At 48.2% G+C, this 19,368-nt stretch overlaps 1 protein-coding gene across 1 annotated transcript in view; it reads left to right on the forward strand.

Annotated features, from left to right (window-relative positions):
* DMBT1 (deleted in malignant brain tumors 1) overlaps positions 1 to 17,621 on the forward strand; it is a 74,758-nt gene extending 57,137 nt beyond the window's left edge. The window contains exons 41-52 of the mRNA XM_063710555.1: positions 1,224 to 1,250; positions 1,881 to 1,913; positions 5,795 to 5,948; positions 6,243 to 6,445; positions 6,916 to 7,236; positions 7,810 to 7,830; positions 8,817 to 8,846; positions 9,147 to 9,297; positions 9,876 to 10,084; positions 11,013 to 11,197; positions 13,934 to 14,343; positions 17,011 to 17,621. Of these exons, the coding sequence (XP_063566625.1) occupies positions 1,224 to 1,250; positions 1,881 to 1,913; positions 5,795 to 5,948; positions 6,243 to 6,445; positions 6,916 to 7,236; positions 7,810 to 7,830; positions 8,817 to 8,846; positions 9,147 to 9,297; positions 9,876 to 10,084; positions 11,013 to 11,197; positions 13,934 to 14,343; positions 17,011 to 17,287 (2,021 nt within the window). The 3' untranslated portion in view covers positions 17,288 to 17,621. The remainder of the gene's footprint in view (positions 1 to 1,223; positions 1,251 to 1,880; positions 1,914 to 5,794; positions 5,949 to 6,242; positions 6,446 to 6,915; positions 7,237 to 7,809; positions 7,831 to 8,816; positions 8,847 to 9,146; positions 9,298 to 9,875; positions 10,085 to 11,012; positions 11,198 to 13,933; positions 14,344 to 17,010) is intronic.
* The last annotated feature ends 1,747 nt before the right edge of the window (positions 17,622 to 19,368 follow it).

The raw sequence follows: 19,368 nt of genomic DNA on the forward strand, positions 1-19,368 counted from the left end.
CGGGCCTGATGGGGTGGTCCCCGTGAGCAGAGTGAGTCAGCCAGAGGTGGAGAGGTGGACTCTCCCAAGAACCAGGTCCTAGGGCTGCACCTTGCCAGGCAGCTGGGAGCTGGTCTCGGTTGCATCCTGCTGCAGGGGCGCTTGAGCCCAGTGGTCCCTGTAGATCTGTGCTGATGGCTCCTGCACTTTAACCTCTGAATCTGAAGGCCTGGCTCAGCACTTGAATTGCTGGGCACTGGGGTAACTCCATCAGAGAACATGCACAGCTCAGTCCACACCCAAGGATTCTAGAAAACAACCCTTAAGGATAACATGATGAAGAACAGGCTTCCGTCAATGTCTATGCTGCTGGAGAACATTAACTGGAGACCCAGAAACCTTGGCCTTCTGGAAGAATTCTGAACTTCACTTGACCTCAGATCCTCTTCCTTTAGGAGATACAGGAGAGAGTTAATTTTCCTGTCTTTTCTAGAATCCAATTCTGGTTTGGCCCTGAGGCTGGTGAATGGAGGTGACCAGTGTCAGGGCCAGGTGGAGGTCCTGTACCAAGTCTCCTGGGGCACCGTGTGTGATGACAGCTGGGACACCAATGACGCCAATGTGGTCTGCAGGCAGCTGGGCTGTGGCTGGGCCATGGCAGCCCCATGAAATGCCTGATTTGATCAGGGCTCAGGACCCGTTGTCCTGGATGATGTGTGCTGCTCAGGGAATGAGTCCTACCTGTAGAGCTGCCCCCACAATGGCTGGCTCTCCCACAGCTGTCAGCACAGTGAAGATGCTGTGTCATCTGTTCAGATGGGCCTCCAAGACCTTGGGCCTCTATTTTAGTTGTGGTTTTCTCCATGACAAGGCTTCTCTTTGCACTGGCCTCCTCCCAGCCTGAGCTTGTCTTCAAGATGGCCAGTTTCTCTGATACCTCAACAGGGCAATAACCTCAGCAAATGTTTTTGGTGTCTTTGAATTTTATGGGTAGGCACTAGCTTCTTTCTTATGTAGGTTCCTATAGCAAACAAGGGTTCAATCTACTTTCAGGCTGTAAGAATAAATTCTTCCAACATCTTTTTTTGAGACTAACCATTAAGGTTTATATTTACTATTCCACTCTCCTGGATGACTCTTGGGGAATATTTCTAAGTGATAAGATGGGGACAGGCACTCAGCATTTCTCTCGCTCATCATCCTGGGCACTGGGACTGACTCATGATTTCTTCTTTTCCTTGCAGCCACCCAAATAAATTCTACTACGACAGGTGAGTCTGCTCCACCCCAGCCCAGCAATATTTCTCTTGGGAATTCCACCCTCTCTTGTTTCCAGAAGTAGGAGGAGTAGGGTAGGCTCCCCCTGGGGGGGGGTAATTTCTCTCTGAGGACTCTGATCTTTGTTAGGGTGACGAGCTGAGTTCCCACTGCCATCACTCTCATGTCTGGTTCACCGTGGAGGGCCCCTGTGGCCTCCTGCTATTCCCTGCTGATAGTGCTAAGTGCTGGCAGAGATGCTGCTGTGGAAGGAGGCTTTGGTCCTCCCATTATTTCAGATGAAAATAACTGTCTAAATTAACCCATGGGAAATTAGGACCTTCATTTTAGAAACATAGCCAAGTAATACTTCTGCATGTATTTGTCAAATAAAGAATTCTTTCACTTTGAGGGAGCCATCCGCAAAGTGTTTTTGTGCCACAGTGAAAATATCCTGGGCCAAATATGTTGGGAGGTGCTACATACTCTAGACCTTACTGGCCATGAACAGTGTAAACTGGAATGGTCAAGGCTCTGAGAAGTCCTGTACTAAGGAAAAGGATTTAACTTTGTCAGTCAAACAAATGACTATGGAATGGAAAAATTATCTACTAAAATCCTAAACAGCTTCATTTTTTTTCTAGATTGGTGGCATCCAACAACTACAACCACTGCAAGTAGGTATCACATTTTCTACCTGAACCATAGGTCATACATTTCTTATCCCCAAGCTTGGCTATCCATGAGCGAATGCTCTGCCCCACCCCAGCCTTCCTCAATCTGCACATAGCCCTGGCCTGTCCCACGACACCCTTCACCTCTTCATTTGAATCAATGAGATAAGTATTCTTAAAATAATAGACTTAAAGGCTTTTATTTTGGGGGGTATCTCCAAAGCTTTAGGAGGAAGAAGGGAGATAAATAGTAAATGGATAATTTTACTACAAATTATGCTTTTCCATGTCATTTTTATTTCACTATATGGCTATGTTTCAATAGATTTTCATTGCTTTTAAAAAATAATGGGGCTACTTTTCTGTGTTATTAAATCTTTTCTCACAATCATTTTAAGTCCCTGTATTGTATTCTATTATACACATATGCCATGAATTATTTGACAAATGCTCAGATGCTAGATATTTGTTTGTATTTCTTCATTACAATAAATGATTTTGTGATGAAGAATATTTTTATAGACAATTTTTTTGCATACCTCACTAATTTTTCGTTTAGGATATAAATGGGTTTACTGGACCAAAGTCAATGTCATTGTAGTGCCTGGTACATAGAATGTACTTCATGCATATTAACTTTTACTGTGTTCGGTATTTTAAGATCTTGCTGTGTGTATGGTCAAACTACCATCAAGAATGGTTGTAAAATTAAGGAATGATGTAAGAGACAAACTGATCTTCTTCCTCAGAGCTCACAATATTATTTAATACACAACCAACTAGAAAATTACAGTTGTGACAACTGTTTCCAAGGAAAAGTTCAGTGTGCAAAGAGGAAGTATTAGTAGAGATCTTCCTTGATTGGGGAGTTAGGGGAAGTTCCTTATGGAAGTGACATTTAAGCTGGGAGTTAATAGAGGAGCAGGTTCATTTGCTGAAGTGTCTTCTAACCAGAAGGAATGCCTTGAAGGCCCTAGGGTGGGAAGGAGCTTGGCTCTTTGAAGGAGGGTGGGGTGGGGGCAAGGAGGGACTGCAGGAAATCTGTCGGGTGAGGCCAGATCATTCAGGGCCTTGCGGGTGGGTTAAGACTCCCATCTTTATCCTAAAGGTAGGGAGGCTGCAGAAAGATTTTAATCTTGAGAATTAGCTAATTGGAAATATATTTGCAAAAGATCATGTTTATCTTTTCTGCCAAACTGCATTTCCTGAAGGCAGGGGACACGTCTGCCTTTTTCATAATGTATCCTTATTATCTAGCATTGTGTCTGCCTTTCAAGAACTGTTTATTGAAGGAATAAATGAGTGAATGAATGAATGGATAAATTAATGAACAAATACATAATTACTGTTGGCATTTTGGCATACATTCCATACACTGTATATACACACACACAAACACACACACACACACAGTATGGCATGCTTTATATCCCATTGGATAACCCATCATTTTCATTTAAGTGTATATAATACTTTTTTCATGACCTTAAAATTAGCATTTTTATAGCATTGAAATTATTTGTATAGAAGAAGGTTTAATGACTATATGATTTTCCACTGTATAGATATATCATCATTTAGTTAAACGGTTACTAATTGTGGGGCAAAAACATTGTTTCCAATTATATTTTATAATGTTAAGTGACTATATACAATAGCATATTTTATAACCATTTATATTTAATGATTAGAAATATGTAACTCGTATCCTTGTCTCTGAAAGTTTGACTTTATCCTTAATTATTTCCCAGTGTAGAAATAGAAAGGGAGGGCAGGCCACATGATCTTCAAGAAACACTGTCTTCCCACCAAATGGGAGAACGTATTTCTATCTCATAAGGGACTTGTACCTAGGATATATAAGTGACTCTTGTAGTCAATGATAAAAAGTCAGGTAACCCAACTGAACAATGAGCAAAAGACCTGAAAGATATTTCTCTACAGAAGATTCACAGATAGCAGAGAAGGCATTGGAAAGATGCTCAATGTCATTAGCCGTCAGGGACATGCAAATGAAACACCCAGTAGGTGGGCTGTAGTCAAAAAGCCAAATAATAGCAAGTGTTGATGAGGATGTGGAGAAATTGGAAACCTTATGCACGGCTGCAGGGAATATAAAATGGTACAGCCACTTTGAGAAGCAGTTTGGTGGCTCCTCGAAAGATTAGACCTGGAGTCACCATATGACCCACCAGTTGTATTCCTAGGCATATACCCAGGAGAAATGAAAACATATGTCCATAGAGAAACTTGTATGTGAATGTTCAGGACAGCTTTATTCATAGTAGCCAAATGTGAATGCAATGCAAATGTCCATCATGGTGAATCGAGAAACAAATATGATATGTCCATGCAGTGGAGTATTATTTGGCAATAAAAATGAATTTAATAGTGGCCGGGCGCGGTGGCTCACACCTGTAATACCAGCATTTTGGGAGGCCAAGATGGGCGGATCGGCTGAGGTCAGGACTTCAAGACCAGCCTGGCCAACATGGTGAAACCCTGTCTCTACTAAAAATACAAAAATTAGCTGGGCGTAGTGGTGGGTGGCTGTAATCCCAGCTACTTGGGAAGCTGGGGCAGGAGAATCGCTTGAACCCGGGAAGCGGAGGTTGCAGTAAGCTGAGATGGTGCCACTGCACTCCAGTCTGGGTGACAAGAGCGAAACTCCATCTCAAAACAAAACAAAACAAAAAAAAAGAATTTAATATTGATTTATGCTACAACATGATGAACTTTGAAAACACATTGAGAAGTCAGTCAAAAAAGACTACCATATTGTACAATTTGTTTTATATGAAATGTCTACAACAGGCAAATCTATAGAGACAGAAAAGTAGATCAGTGGGTGCCAGGAATGGAGGGTGTTGAGAAGAAATGGGGAGTGATTGCTAATGAGTACAGGGTTTCTTTTTGGGGTGATGAAAATAATCTAAAATTGACTGTGGTGATTTCAGAGCTCTCAGTATGCTAAAAACCATGGACTTATCCCCTTAGAAAAAGTAAACAAAGAGTTATGAAAAAGAAAAAAAAAGAAGACGTTCTAATTTCTATCACTGAGTGTGCACATGTTTTTAAAAAGTTTTTATTACTATAAACCAACCAACAAAATGTTTGACCGCTTAGTATTTATCCTTTTCTGATAAATAACAATAGCTAATATCGCTGGGTGCTTATGTGCCTGGCACTCTCTAAGAGTTTATATAGACATAGAAACCTATCTTATGTTTATGTATAAATGTTCATATATACATATCTTATTTAATACCCTCATCAGACAGATGAGGCAGATGCCATTACCACTCTCATTTTTCTGATGAGGAAACTAAGGCAGAGAGGTTAAGTAACTGGCTCCAAATCATGGAGCTGATAGAGGCAGAGCCAAGATGCAAACCCAGGCTTCTTGTTGCAGAAACCCTGCTCCTAACCCAACGTTGTGCTACTTGTGAACTGGCAGACTCCTGTGCTCATGGAAGACGCTAGGGAACACACTGTGTTATGGAGTGCTCTCCACGGGTCAGCACTGTGTTCAGCCAGGACTATCCCACGTCCATATCTGTAGCTGATTGAACAATGATAGCTGTCACTTTGTTGCTTTCTTGGCATTTTTGCTAGAGGTGACACATGCTCCCTCTGAAGCTTGGGTCACCTCCTCCCAGAGGGTTGCTGTCCAGGCCTAACAGGGAAAGCAGGGACTTGAATCAAAGCTTCTAATGTTGGGCCACCTAGAACCAGGCCCAAGAGAGGGGATCTGTTTACAGGGAAAGTTAAGTCATGTTATAAAATGCAGAAGATGAAACTGGATGATACTTACACAGATGATTGCTTGTCACAAAATACCTGAAGACCTGGTACAATGGAGATGTCCCCTCTCTTCTCTCTAGGACCCTCTTCAAATTGTGGTGGCTTTTTATTCTATGCCAGTGGGACATTCTCCAGCCCATCCTACCCTGCATACTACCCCAACAATGCGAAGTGTGTTTGGGAAATAGAAGTGAATTCTGGTTATCGCATAAACCTGGGCTTCAGTAATCTGAAGTAAGTAATGCCTGGTCATCTGGTGAGGGGTGAGTTCCTCTGCAGCACACCCACTGGTTTAGACTGTGTCCTGGGCTGGGATGCTTTTCACTCTCATGTGCCATGGACAAGCTTTTGGTGGCTTTGATTCCTATCATAAAGCGTCAGGGAACACTGATGTCCTTTGACTTAATCGAGGAAGAGCTAGAAGAAAAATCTGTATTCAATGGCATCCCTCGTAAAGTGCAAACTATTTATAAAATGGAGGGGCAATAGGAATTTCAATGTTGACTTGAATACATTTTCTCCATACAGGTTGGAGGCACACCATAACTGCAGTTTTGATTATGTTGAAATCTTTGATGGATCATTGAATAGCAGTCTCCTGCTGGGGAAAATCTGTAATGATACCAGGCAAATATTTACATCTTCTTACAACCGAATGACTGTTCACTTTCGAAGTGACATCAGTTTCCAAAACACTGGCTTTTTGGCTTGGTATAACTCCTTCCCAAGCGGTAAGTGCACACTAGACCATGCCTATGAGGCTTGGTGGATTTACCCAGCTGCCTCTTTGGGGGCACCATGGTTCCCCAAGGAAATCAAAGAAGGGCCTCAGCGATGCACGGCCCATTCTCTTTCTCTTGGCACTGACTGTGTGGGCAGGCCCTTGGGAAGGCAGCAAAGGGTGCAGACTGGGGGTCACACCTGGCCTTGGGTCTGCCACCAACTCTCCGGGGGACCTGGTGACTCTCCTTCAGAGCCACCCCTCTCCGTCTGGAGGTGAGGGGATCTGAGCTTGGCGATGTCTAGAGCGCCTTTCAGCTCTGCATGGAGTGGTCCAGTACCTCCACCCCAGCTTTTCCACATTTCTATTTGGTGACTTTGGAGGTGGGAAAAGGCCTGTGGGATGCTTGGCCTTTGAGGTTTGTTGTGGGACATTTGTTGTGGGACATGGCCATGATCTCTCAGTTAATGTGTCTTTCAGATGCCACCTTGAGGTTGGTCAATTTAAATTCATCCTATGGTCTATGTGCCGGGCGTGTAGAAATTTACCATGGTGGCACCTGGGGGACAGTTTGTGATGACTCCTGGACCATTCAGGAAGCCGAGGTGGTCTGCAGACAGCTAGGGTGTGGACGTGCAGTTTCAGCCCTTGGAAATGCGTATTTTGGCTCTGGCTCTGGCCCCATCACCCTGGACGATGTAGAGTGCTCAGGGACGGAATCCACTCTCTGGCAGTGCCGGAACCGAGGCTGGTTCTCCCACAACTGTAATCACCGTGAAGATGCTGGTGTCATCTGCTCAGGTATGGCCCAATGCCATGGAAGGCCCATTTCACCTGTAACTTGCTATAAAGCAAGAGCTTAAGGCCAGTGGCTGATGGTGTCTGTGGCCCAGGCAGGAGCTGGTCATTGCGTCCTCGTGGCCTGCGCACTCCAGAAGAGCATGCAGGGGGCTGCTTTATCTTTGGCCAGTTTCTGGACCCAGGGCCGTTATGCTGAACACTCATCTGACTAAAGGACCTCCAGCAATGATTTTACTTCTTTATGCTTCAGTTTCCTTGACTGTTGAGTCGGGGTGGCTATGATAGTACTTGCTACTGGTGACAATTGGGATGGTTTTAGAACAATCATGGTCAAGGAGAGAGTGATGGGTGTTATGACCTCAGCTGTAATCCTGATGACCACAAGTATGACGGGACTTAGGGAGCATCTGGGGAAGCTGGGAAGGCTTCTCAATAGAAATTGCTGGGTGGACCTGGGGACCCTCGCCGAGGGGGGTCAGGTTATGGGCCATGTAAGTGTATCTCTGCCTCATTCCGGCCCCTCCTCCAAGCCACATGTCTGTGACCTATGCTTTTTTTCTATTCCTTTTTCAGGAAACCAGCTATCGACATCTGGTAAGTCTCCCCGATTTCCATTGCACTTCCCTGGTCTCCAGGTCTCTCCATTACTGATGCCTAGACTGTGCAGGGCATGTTGCTCCCTCTACAAGGAGTTCATCTGTGGTGCCATCCTCTACAGCCCCTGTCCCCTCCCCTGCCGGCCGCCAGGATAGTGTGCCCCTCTCTGTGCTTCAGTGGCCTGACCCACCTAAGATTAGGATCTCCAGTCAGTTCCAAGGCGAGGCCCACCACCTGTCAGATTTGACTGTCCTCACAGACACCAGACCCTGACCAGTGTTGGCCAAATGGGGCCCACTGCATCGCAGAGCTCCTCCCTGCCTGCCCCTGAGCTGCTCTGAGTGTTCCCAGCATGGCCCTGGCACTTCTCCAACACCACCCCCCCGCCCCACCCCCTGCTTGCTTTGTCATCCCCTCCTGGCCTCCCATAGCAGCAGCTTCAGGCCTGTCCCCTCCCATCCATTCTCCACTGTGCAGCCCTTTCAAGTGATTCCTCAGAGTCTTCTGGTGATGACCCCTCTCCTCAGCACAGCATGACTGCCAGGGCTCCCCATGATCTGCTCCCTATGCTTGGTGCCCTCTCCCCATCCTCTGCCTGCTCCATCTACACGGAGGTTCCCAAATCTATTCCACCCAGGTGCAGTTGCACCTGCTGTTCCTCTGCCTGGGACACCCCGTTTCTACCTCTTTGCCTGCCCTCTAATTACTGCCCTTTTTTCCCCACCCCATCTGGGGCAGGGGCCAGACTTCCAGGCTCCTCTCCTTCCCCAGGCTTTGGTCAATCTCATCCTTTTCCCAGTGTGCTGGGATTCGCTCTCCTCCAGACCTCCGCAAGGGCAAGTGAGCTCCCCAAGGGCAAGGCCTGTGTCCAGCTCCTCCCTGTGGACTCGGGCTTGGCACAGCATCTGCACAGCTCACGAGCAGTCAACAGCTGTGTCAGGGATGCCAGAAAACTGATCCTGATCTTTTCTTTTTGTCAACAGCTCCTTTTCTCAACATCACCCGTCCAAACAGTAAGTTCTGAGCTCCGTGACAAGTCTGTGGCAGAGTGGCCTGGAAATTCCCCTTCCCATTTCCTCAGTGACAATGGGGCTGGGGAGGAGATGGCTTCCCCCAAAGTGGTCTCCCTGCAAGAATGCCCTGCCAGCCCTCAGTGGACGGTCCAGATCTAGGCCACCTCTTGCTCTTACTTGGTTTCTGTCTTGGGAATTATTTTTTAAACTTTTAAAGTAATTTAAATTTAAAATAGTCCGCAGGTAGACTGTGCAGTGTGCTCTGGGGGTCACCGACATTCCCACTTTTTGTCCTGACAGCAGATTATTCCTGCGGAGGCTTCCTATCCCAACCATCAGGGGACTTTTCCAGCCCATTCTATCCCGGGAACTATCCAAACAATGCCAAGTGTGTGTGGGACATTGAGGTGCAAAACAACTACCGTGTGACTGTGATCTTCAGAGATGTCCAGTAAGTGTGCGCCGGAAGACTGCCTTGGGGCCCCACAGACCTTTCAAGAGGGAATAAATGGTGCTTAGAACGTCAGGAGAGAAGTTTGCTGAGAGACATTTTTGACCTAGCCCGAGGCATCCCGTGGAGAGTTGGGGAGGGGGCACGAGAGTGGACAAAAGCTCTGGTTTCAAGTCCTAGGTCTGCCACCAATTTGCTGTGTGACCACAGGAAGTCACTCAACTTTCCTGAGCCTCAGTCAAAAGAGGGGAATAAAATACCTGCTTTCCTCACCTCACTGGTTACTGGGAAGGTCATGAGAAACAGAGAGGAGAGAGAGGGAGAGAGATGTGAAAATATTTACAAAATGTTGTCCAGTGGAAAAGATGGTTGTTAAGTAGTAATGATAGACTTAGGGGCAATAATAGCACAAATAATCCTATTAACAACCACACTGGCCAGGTATGCTGCCTCAGGCTTGTAATCCCAACACTTTAGGAGGCCGAGGCAGGAGGATCACCTGAACACAGGAGTTCAAGACCAGCCTGTGTCAAATTCTGGGAGGAAATGAAGCCAAATGGTGTGTCCTCTCTCTGCAGGCTTGAAGGTGGCTGCAACTATGATTATATTGAAGTTTTCGATGGCCCCTACCACAGTTCCCCTCTCATTGCTCGAGTTTGTGATGGGGCCAGAGGCTCCTTCACTTCTTCCTCCAACTTCATGTCCATTCGCTTCATCAGTGACCACAGCATCACGAGGAGAGGGTTCCGGGCTGAGTACTACTCCAGTCCCTCCAATGACAGCACCAGTAAGTCCTCTTGTGGAAATGCTCTGTTGGGACTGGGGACATCCTGAGAGCATCTGTGGCTCAACTGTCTTGTCGTTGTGAAATAAGAAATGAAGGAACCCTTTCAGGTCACCAGGGCTTGATTTTCAGCTGAAAGGGACCAGGAGCAGTGGGCCTCGGGACTCTGGCTGCCCAGAAATAAAGTCAGGGCTAGAACTGGCTGATGGGTGATGATTGGTCTTACTGTGGTCAGCAGAGACTAAGTAGAGGGTCCCAGATGATGCTCTTAGTTGAGAGTGATGAGTCAGTGCGAAAGGCAGAGGTGACCTCTTGGCTTGAAACCTTGTGACCTTCTCAGAGTGTGGGACACTGTGGCCATGGCCTGAGACCTAACACATTTGGTTTCTATCTGAAGATGGACTGAGCTGGGTGGCTGAAAGTGGCTGAGATAAGGTCACTCAGACACTTCCAGCAGAGCCTGTATGGCCATGATTTGAGTTGCTGTATGGACTGTTGTGTAGATTGGCCAAGGGCCAGGCAAGGTGACATCCAGGGTCTCTCATGCAGTCAGGATTAAAGACTGACTTGCTTCATGGCTAAAAGACCTTGTTTCATGACATTCCCACAATTTGATAATACAGTTACTTTACTTTATAGATAAATGGTAACTTGGCCAAACATTCCACTTATTTAAAAATCCTGCCTCCAATTCTCCATCAGAGAAATCCTGAGTCCACGTGCTCTCCTTGGGCTTTCATAAGGATGGGGCTGACTTGACCCTCGGGTCCTTGGGGGATTGCAGTGAGGTCTATGCCCACATCCTAAGTGCCGACCCTCCCTGTCAGCCACCCTGGTCTGTGCACTTTTTAAGTGGAAACAGCCTCTGGCCCCATAGGACTTGTGGAGTCTGGGGCAGTGACTGAGTGCCTTATCTGTCCTTGTCTATCAGACCTGCTCTGTCTGCCAAATCACATGCAAGCCAGCGTGAGCAGGAGCTATCTCCAATCCTTGGGCTTTTCTGCCAGTGACCTTGTCATTTCCACCTGGAATGGATACTACGAGTGTCGGCCCCAGATAACGCCGAACCTGGTGATATTCACAATTCCCTACTCAGGCTGCGGCACCTTCAAGCAGGTAAGCCTGGGGCTTCCCATTCCATTTCCCAGTGCACAAGCTTTCTTAGAGTGGTATGTCCTGTGCTTCTTGAATTCTGGGGATGAAGAAATTATGATTTTGGCATAATCAGGACATAATTGGAATAAAGGAAGATAAAAAACCTTTGGTGCTATGATATGGCTGCAGCTACTTCCAAATAGGAAGAAGGAAGCTGAGCAGGCAGAGTATCTCCAGCTGTGTCCAGCAAAGAGGGCTTCTGGCAGACCGCCACTCCCATCAGCAATAACAACAGCAGCTCCTGGAGCAGCTCCAGATTTTGCAGGGCCTGAAGCTTATACAGTTAGGGTTGGGGGTGAGGGTCAGGTGTTGAGATGGGCAGGGGTCTAATTAAGTCAAAGAATGCAATATCTATGAACTTTTATAAACTTTGCAAAAACTTATGGCTGTGCAAACACATTGCTAGGCCTTGGAGGAGGCCTGCACATTGCACTAAGCGGGGAAGAGGGGGCCCAAAAGCTTCAGCTTCATTAGCTCCACAGTCAGCTGGCCTCTGCAGCTACCATTTGTTGAGCTATCACCATCTAAGATGGCCCCCTGCATCCAATTTTGGGTGAAAGTGAAGCCAATATGGTGTGTCCCTTCTCTACAGGCTTGAAGGTGGCTGCAACTGTGATTATACTGAAGTTTTCAACAGCCCCTACCACAGATTTCTGTGGTTTGCCTGGGACTTTGCAGATTTTAGCATAGAAAGTCACACGTTCCAGGAAACCCCTCACTCCCAGGCAAATGAGGACGGTTAGTCACCCTACAAGTGGCAGATGCTGTGATTGGTCCTTGTCATACTCCCCCAGTGAAGGCCTGGCCTTAATTGTGTTGGGTTCTGGCTTGCTGTGAGTTTGGTCAGTGGAAGTCAGTCCACTGAAGGTGACCATTGTTCCTATGCCAAGTGCGCAGCCTGGAGACTGCCTGAGCGGCCCTGCTGAGGGCCCTTCACACCCATTCACACCCGTTCACACCCATTCACACTCGTTCACACCCATTCACACCCGTTTGGAGTGGCCAGACAACTCTGTCAGCCCTGTTTCTTCTAACTTGGCTGATCACGCACAGCACATGCCACATTCTTATTCCTCCACTCATTTATTTATTTTTATTTTATTTTAATTTTTTAATGACAGGTTCTCATTCTGTTGCCCAGGCTGGATGCCCAGGCAGGGGTGCATCATAGCTCACAGCAGACTTGAACTACTGGGCTTAAGCGATCTTCCAGCCTCAGCCTCCAGAGTAGCTGGGACTATAGGCATGCACCACCACACCCAGCTAATTAAAAAAATTTTTTTTGTAGAGGTGGGATCTTGCTATGTGTCCCAGGCTGATCTCGAACTCCTGAGCTCAAGTGATCCTCCTGCCTTGGCCTCCCAAATGCTGGGATTACGGGCATGAACCACTGCTCCTGGCCTCCTCTATTTCTTTAAATAACCATATTGCCTATCACACTGAGTGCCTCAGGGGCAGGGCCAATGTTTTGTTCATCTTTGCAACCCCCAGTGCCCCCGGTCCTGAGCCTAAGAGTTGATATAGTATTATTAACAGCTCATACAGATATCAGACACTGAACTCAGTGTGCTATATAACTTTTAAAATTCTCAGGACAACTTTATTCCCACTTAATTATGAGGCAACGGAGGCTTGCAGAAGGTAAGCCACTTGCCCAGAACCATATGGCCATGAGCTGCGGATCTAAGACACAGAAGCAGGGCTGTGCCATCCGTGGCTGGAGCTTCCCACAGCTCCACCAGGCTGGCCTGTGATAGTGAATTTTAATCTAAAATTAGAACTGCTTCTTCTGACCAAGAAATAAATCTGCACTCCATGTTCATTATTTGGAGTGGATTCAGAATTTACCTCCATCGTAGGCACCACAGGCAAATGTGACATCCATGCAAATGATCATGTTAATGTACAGGGTTCAATGGAAAGCACTTGAGAGCATCTTTGAAAGAGTAAGAAGGGTCATACTGTCATGTGCGTCCGTGTGAAAAGACCACCAAACAAGTTTTGTGTGAGCAATAAAGCTTTTTAATCACCTGGATGCAGGTGGGCTGAGTCCGAAAAGAGAGTCAGCGAAGAGAGATAGGGGTGGGGCCGTTTTATAGGATTTGGGTAGGTAGTGGAAAATTACAGTCAAAGGGGGTTGTTCTCTGGCGGGCAGGGGCGGGGGTCACAAGGTGCTCAGTGGGGGAGCTTCTGAGCCAGGAGAAGGAATTTCACAAGGTAACGTCATCAGTTAAGGCAGGAACCAGCCATTTTTACTTGTTTTGTGATTCTTCAGTTACTTCAGGCCATCTGGATGTATATGTGCAGGCTTGGGCTCAGAGGCCTGACAAAAAGGTTTATTGCATCATATGGTTTAAGTCCTATGGTTTATTGTGACAACTGTTGGCACTGAAATATAAGGCAAAAAAAAATTTTTAAGACAGTTTAAAGTCAGAAAATGTATGCTAAGAGCAGGTGGACAAGGTAGAACCCCGTCCTGTGGGTCTTCCCCAGACCTGGACCCAGAGTGTAAGCTCTGGCACCCTGTGCTGGCTCATAGCCAAAGGATAGGCACGTGCCATGGCCATCTCTGAGTGGTTCTGGGAGGGGTGGAAGTCTTGTTGAGTCATGTCCCTCTCATTCACACCCAAATCAGCTATGGGATTCCCTTAGCAGGTGACATGTGCCTGACTCTGCTCTCTTGCCTGCCTCTCCTAGGCAGACAATGACACCATCGACTATTCCAACTTCCTCACAGCAGCTGCCTCAGGTGGCATCATCAAGAGGAGGACAGACCTCCGTATTCACGTCAGCTGCAGGATGCTTCAGAACACCTGGGTCGACACCATGTACATTGCTAATGACACCATCCACATTGCTAATGACACCATCCAGGTCGAGGAAGTCCAGTATGGCAATTTTGACGTGAACATTTCCTTTTATACTTCCTCCTCTTTCTTGTATCCTGTGACCAGCCACCCTTACTACGTGGACCTGAACCAGGACTTGTACGTTCAGGCTGAAATCCTCCATTCTGATGCTGCACTGACCTTGTTTGTGGACACCTGTGTGGCATCACCATACTCCAATGACTTCACGTCTTTGACTTATGATCTAATCCGGAGTGGGTAAGGAGTGTCTTTATGCGATGGCCTTAAACCTTTACTTGATAACTCAAACATGAGTAGCCCCAAAGGCTTGAAGAATGCAAATTTTGATGAACTGCAGTTCCCAGTACTTCCAGCTTAACTGGATCCCTTTCTACATGTAGTGATGTCCTGTAGCTTTTACCTTTGAGGTGCTTTTACTCTGTGTTCTGTATCACATCCCTGATTTCTCATCAGGTAGGACGACCGTGTGTCATCTCCAGTTAACATCTGGGGAGATGGGTGTCTGGAGAATAGAACAGCTCAGCAGTGTTCACTCAGCAGGTTAGCTGTAAACTGGGATCAGACTCTAGGTGACTGAACTCCAGCCATACGGTTAAAAAGACCTGCGTATAGTGGGAAAAGCATTGATTTGGAGCAGACCAAGGTTGAAATGCCAGCTCTGCCACGTGCCAGTTGCATGATTCTGGGCCAGTGAAAGCACCTCTATGGACCAGTTGCTCGCCTGTCAAGTGGGGATAATGACACGCACATTGTAAGGCTGTTGGGAGGATGGGATGAGAGAGAGTGGATGTGGCACTGAGCACAGACAGTGTGCGGCAGGTGGTCCACCAGGAATGTGCACTGAAGATGGCAGGAGCCCTGCTGCCCTCCTTCAGCCTGGGAATAGAAGCTCTGGGAGTCCACGGGTTCCAGTCAAGCTCAGGAGGTGCAGAGGTCAGGCCAGAGATGTCAGGCTGGGGCCAGAGGGTGTGCAGGCTGGGCTGCTCTACCATAGCCCAGCTTCCCTGGATGACTGCATGTGGGTGAAGTGGGGTTTGACTCTTCTGCACTTATGACAACACCATGATGTGCAACTCCAGCCCCCTCTGAAGTCTCTGTTGATGAGTGTGTACCACACTTCTTGGCTTACAATATAGACCTGGACACTTCAGTAGCCATTGCCTTCCAAGAGAATTTATACCAATAGGATAAAGAGTTCTACTAGGAATTAGAGGTGGGCAGATTCAATTCGACACCCTCTTGATATGCTAAACATAGCACCTCTTTCCAGGCACAGTGTGAACATATGTCAGTTCAGTAGGCAGGTGTTGAGGCTCACCTTGTTTACAGTCTATGCAGCTTGCTCAATTCACAGCAGCCCCCTTGGTGGCTGAGAGGAGGGGAGAAAGCTTAACCAGATTCCCTTTGTACAAATAGTCATAAGGTGACTTTTGAATTTGTGTGAATTGATTGACATTAACGAAAACGAGTGGGTGACCTTAGTTCTTCCTTGCCAAAGGATTCTTTCTGGTCAAATCCTGCCATTTCTATATGACAATGCAATTTGCTGGGAAGACGGGGATGTGTGTGCAGGGGTAGATGTAGCCTGGCTATACCTGGAGCACAGGGACTTATTGGCTACACCTGGCCATCAACAAGATCATCCACCTGGAAGTCCATTAGAATGACCTGGGGCTCCAAACACACCCTGCCCAGGCCCCACCCATACATTCTCTGTTTGGCCTGGTGGGGCTTGGGCATGTTACATTTAAAAAATCTTGAGTGATTCTGAGGTGGAGTCATGGCTGTGGCTTCGCTGTGGCATTCTGGTCTGCGTGGAGCCCTGAATGGCAGGGTTTTATGGCAAATGCAATGACTGCCCGGGGGCTTCTAAGTGACCCTGACCTTTTTCCCAAGTGTCCCACCTCTGAACAAGCCTCTGGCTATTTTTGCTTCCTCCTTTGCCACTAAGGGAGCTACAGTGAAAACAAAAAACAAAAAACAAAACTTGGTGTTTGAGATAATCTGGGTTGCCTATGGAGGAAGGAAGGAGGCTCTAGAAGACAGAAGGAGGGGAGCAGATCCTGGCCAGGTTCCCAGGCTGAGCCAGACTGCCCTGGAGACCACATCCACCACCCATGAGAAATGCCCATCCTAGGCCAGTGGGCCAGTTTTCCTGGCTCTTCTCTTTGCCATGCCCTTCAAAATCCCACCAATCTATAATAACTGGGTTAGTGTGAGCTGCTTCTTCCATCTTAGGAAAATTCCTGTAAGCATATCCTTAGGTTATTTTCCCTCTGACCCCTGCTGAGAGGAGGTGCCCCAGGGAATGAGGAGGGGGTTTATATCGGTATAGGGGCTCCTGGAGTGTTCGCAGGCCAGTGTGGAACGTACAGCTGCATGGGGCTCAGGGCAGGCTGAGGAGGGTCAGGAGAGAGAGGCCCTGGGAGAGGGAGGGCCAGGGCACTGTACTCAGAGTGCAGCCGAATGAGACCTTGCCTGGCCCTGACACCAGGAGAGAGAAGGGAAGGTCATTTACTTTTCTGCCCTGTCTCTGGGTCCCGCTCCTGGGCTCCAAACTCCAGCTACTTCCCTGACTCATCTGGTTTACCTGGGTGCATGGAGCATGTGGTCATTGTGGGATTAGGCCTCAACCCACTGTGCAGTATGGGACCTGCTTGTCTATCGGGAAAGCCCTCGCAGGCTTTGCTGCCTAAGGATGGCAGTGAGGTACCGGAGCTGCCAGGATTTGTCTGCAGGCCCCTCAGTGAGTGTCTGATCCACACGTTCTGACAGAAGGAAGGTGAGGTGTGCAGGAGGCAGGGGCAGTGAGGACAGGCTGTGGAGTTCCTCACCTGGTACAACTGAGTCATGAAGGAAGAATCGGGCCTTGGTGAGAGCTAAGGGGCTACTGTTCTCTTCCAGATGCGTGAGGGATGACACCTACGGACCCTACTCCTCGCCGTCTCTTCGCATTGCCCGCTTCCGGTTCAGGGCCTTTCACTTCCTGAACCGCTTCCCCTCCGTGTACCTGCGTTGTAAAATGGTGGTGTGCAGAGCGTATGACCCCTCTTCCCGCTGCTACCGAGGCTGTGTGTTGAGGTCCAAGAGGGATGCGGGCTCCTACCAGGAAAAGGTGGACGTCGTCCTGGGTCCCATCCAGCTGCAGACCCCCCCACGCCGAGAAGAGGAGCCTCGGTAGGTGGTCGCTCTCAGACCCCACTGCCCACCGGGGCGCAGACCCCTGACTCGGGGACTTGGGATGTTCCTCTTGGTGTCATATTCCAACTCAAATTGAGCCCTACATTGTGCTGCACCTGGTCATACGGAGTTGAATCAGACCTGGTTCCCGCCTCCCCCAAGGCTCATGGTCCTTGGAGGACCCGTTGCAGGGCGAGGTCAAGAGAGTTCTGACCTGGATGGCCCATAGACCTGACGTCCCAGAATCCATGCTTCTCATCTGCAAAATGAAAATGTCAATACTTACTTCTTAGCACTGTTGAGAGGGTTACATAAAGGAATTTTGGTGAAACTGCCTCAGCCTGTTCCTGGTGCAAGTCATTGAGTGCTTGGTAAATGGTAGTTTTTGTTACTCCTGTTGTTGTCACCCATGTTAACAGCACCAATGATGACAGTATTCCTCACAACGATAAGAACTATAACAGCAGACGTGTTGACATCAGGGTCTAGACAGGGCCATGGGGACGCCAACTGCATGGATTTGTCCTGATCGCTGGCAGGCTCTACTGGGCACAAGCTATGTCACTTTTCTTCTCCAGAACAGGGAGTGCATCTGCTGCTGTGTTGCTGTGCGGCTGTGCTGCTGTGTTGGTCTGCTGCTGTGATGCTGTGTTGCTGTGCGGCTGTGCTGCTGTGATGCTGTGCTGCTGTGATGCTGTGTTGCTGTGTTGCTGTGTTGCTCTGCTGCTATGTTGCTGTGCAGCTGTGCGGCTGTGCGGCTGTGTTGCTGTGTTGCTGTGCGGCTGTGCGGCTGTGATGCTGTGATGCTGTGCTGCTGTGCTGCTGTGATGCTGTGCTGCTGTGCTGCCGTGTTGCCGTGTTGCTGTGATGCTGTGATGCTGTGCTGCTGTGTTGCTGTGATGCTGTGTTGCTGTGATGCTGTGTTGCTGTGTTGCTGTGTTGCTGTGTTGCTCTGCTGCTGTGTTGCTGTGCTGCTGTGCTGCTGTGCTGCTGTGATGCTGTGTTGCTGTGCTGCTGTGTTGCTGTGCTGCTGTGTTGCTGTGATGCTGTGTTGCTGTGCTGCTGTGATGCTGTGATGCTGTGCTGCTGTGCTGCTGTGATGCTGTGTTGCTGTGCTGCTGTGTTGCTGTGATGCTGTGATGCTGTGCTGCTGTGCTGCTGTGCTGCTGTGTTGCTGTGCTGCTGTGCTGCTGTGCTGCTGTGTTGCTATGTTGTGGGCATGGACGAGGGAATGAATGTTTGCAGAGTGATGCCCAGGATTTCTGGCTCAGTCTGGGGCCAGCTCAACAGATGTGGTGGCCGTGGTGTTGGGGGTGGGTGGGGCAGCAGTAGTTGTCACAAGCCCTCTCCTTGGTCAGGGCGCTGCCCATGGGGCATCTTTGACAGCTCTCTCCTCTTGATTTCTATTCAGGCCGTTTTTATGTCCAGCTGATTCCAGACTCTTTCCTCACTTGTTCATTCATTCAATGCATGTTTAATGAAGGACTGTTATGCACCAGGAGGCAGATAAAGTCTTCGAGGAAAAGATGCAATTCAGAATAAGTCTCATGAATGGTGCATGCAATGGGGTCACAGTGAGGAGCAAAGGACATCAGGGCAGGGCGAAGGTGCCTGCGGGCACAGGCTCACTTCCCTCCTCTCCCTCCTGTTCCCTGCAGCTGCCATAGTAGCTCACGTCCTGGGGGCCTCTTACCTGAGACTCTTGTAATCATTTCCCAGCTGGTCTAAAATGCCCAACTCTCTCCCCTCCCATTCATCTGGAGCCTCAGGCCAGATTTGTTCTCCCAAAGCCCAGTTCCCAGTTCCTGCTAAGAAAAACTTCCCTGACTCTCCTTGGCTGATAAACATGAAACCTCTCTAGTCTGACAGTCAGCTGCCCATTGGGGTCTGGCCTCAGTTTCCCATTCAGCACTTCCTTCTCCAAGTTTTTTATCCTTTCCCACCAAACAGTTCTGATTGCCTTTACTATGCCCAGGGGGCCATGGCCTTTACTTGTCTTCCTCTCCTCCTCTGCCAGGCTCTGTCCTGGTGCCCTGTCTGTTATCGTGGTCTCCTCCCCTTCCCAGACATGTTGGTGGCTGA

Source organism: Gorilla gorilla, chromosome 8 (assembly GCF_029281585.2).
Source record: "Gorilla gorilla gorilla isolate KB3781 chromosome 8, NHGRI_mGorGor1-v2.1_pri, whole genome shotgun sequence".
NCBI classification, from domain to species: domain Eukaryota; kingdom Metazoa; phylum Chordata; class Mammalia; order Primates; family Hominidae; genus Gorilla; species Gorilla gorilla.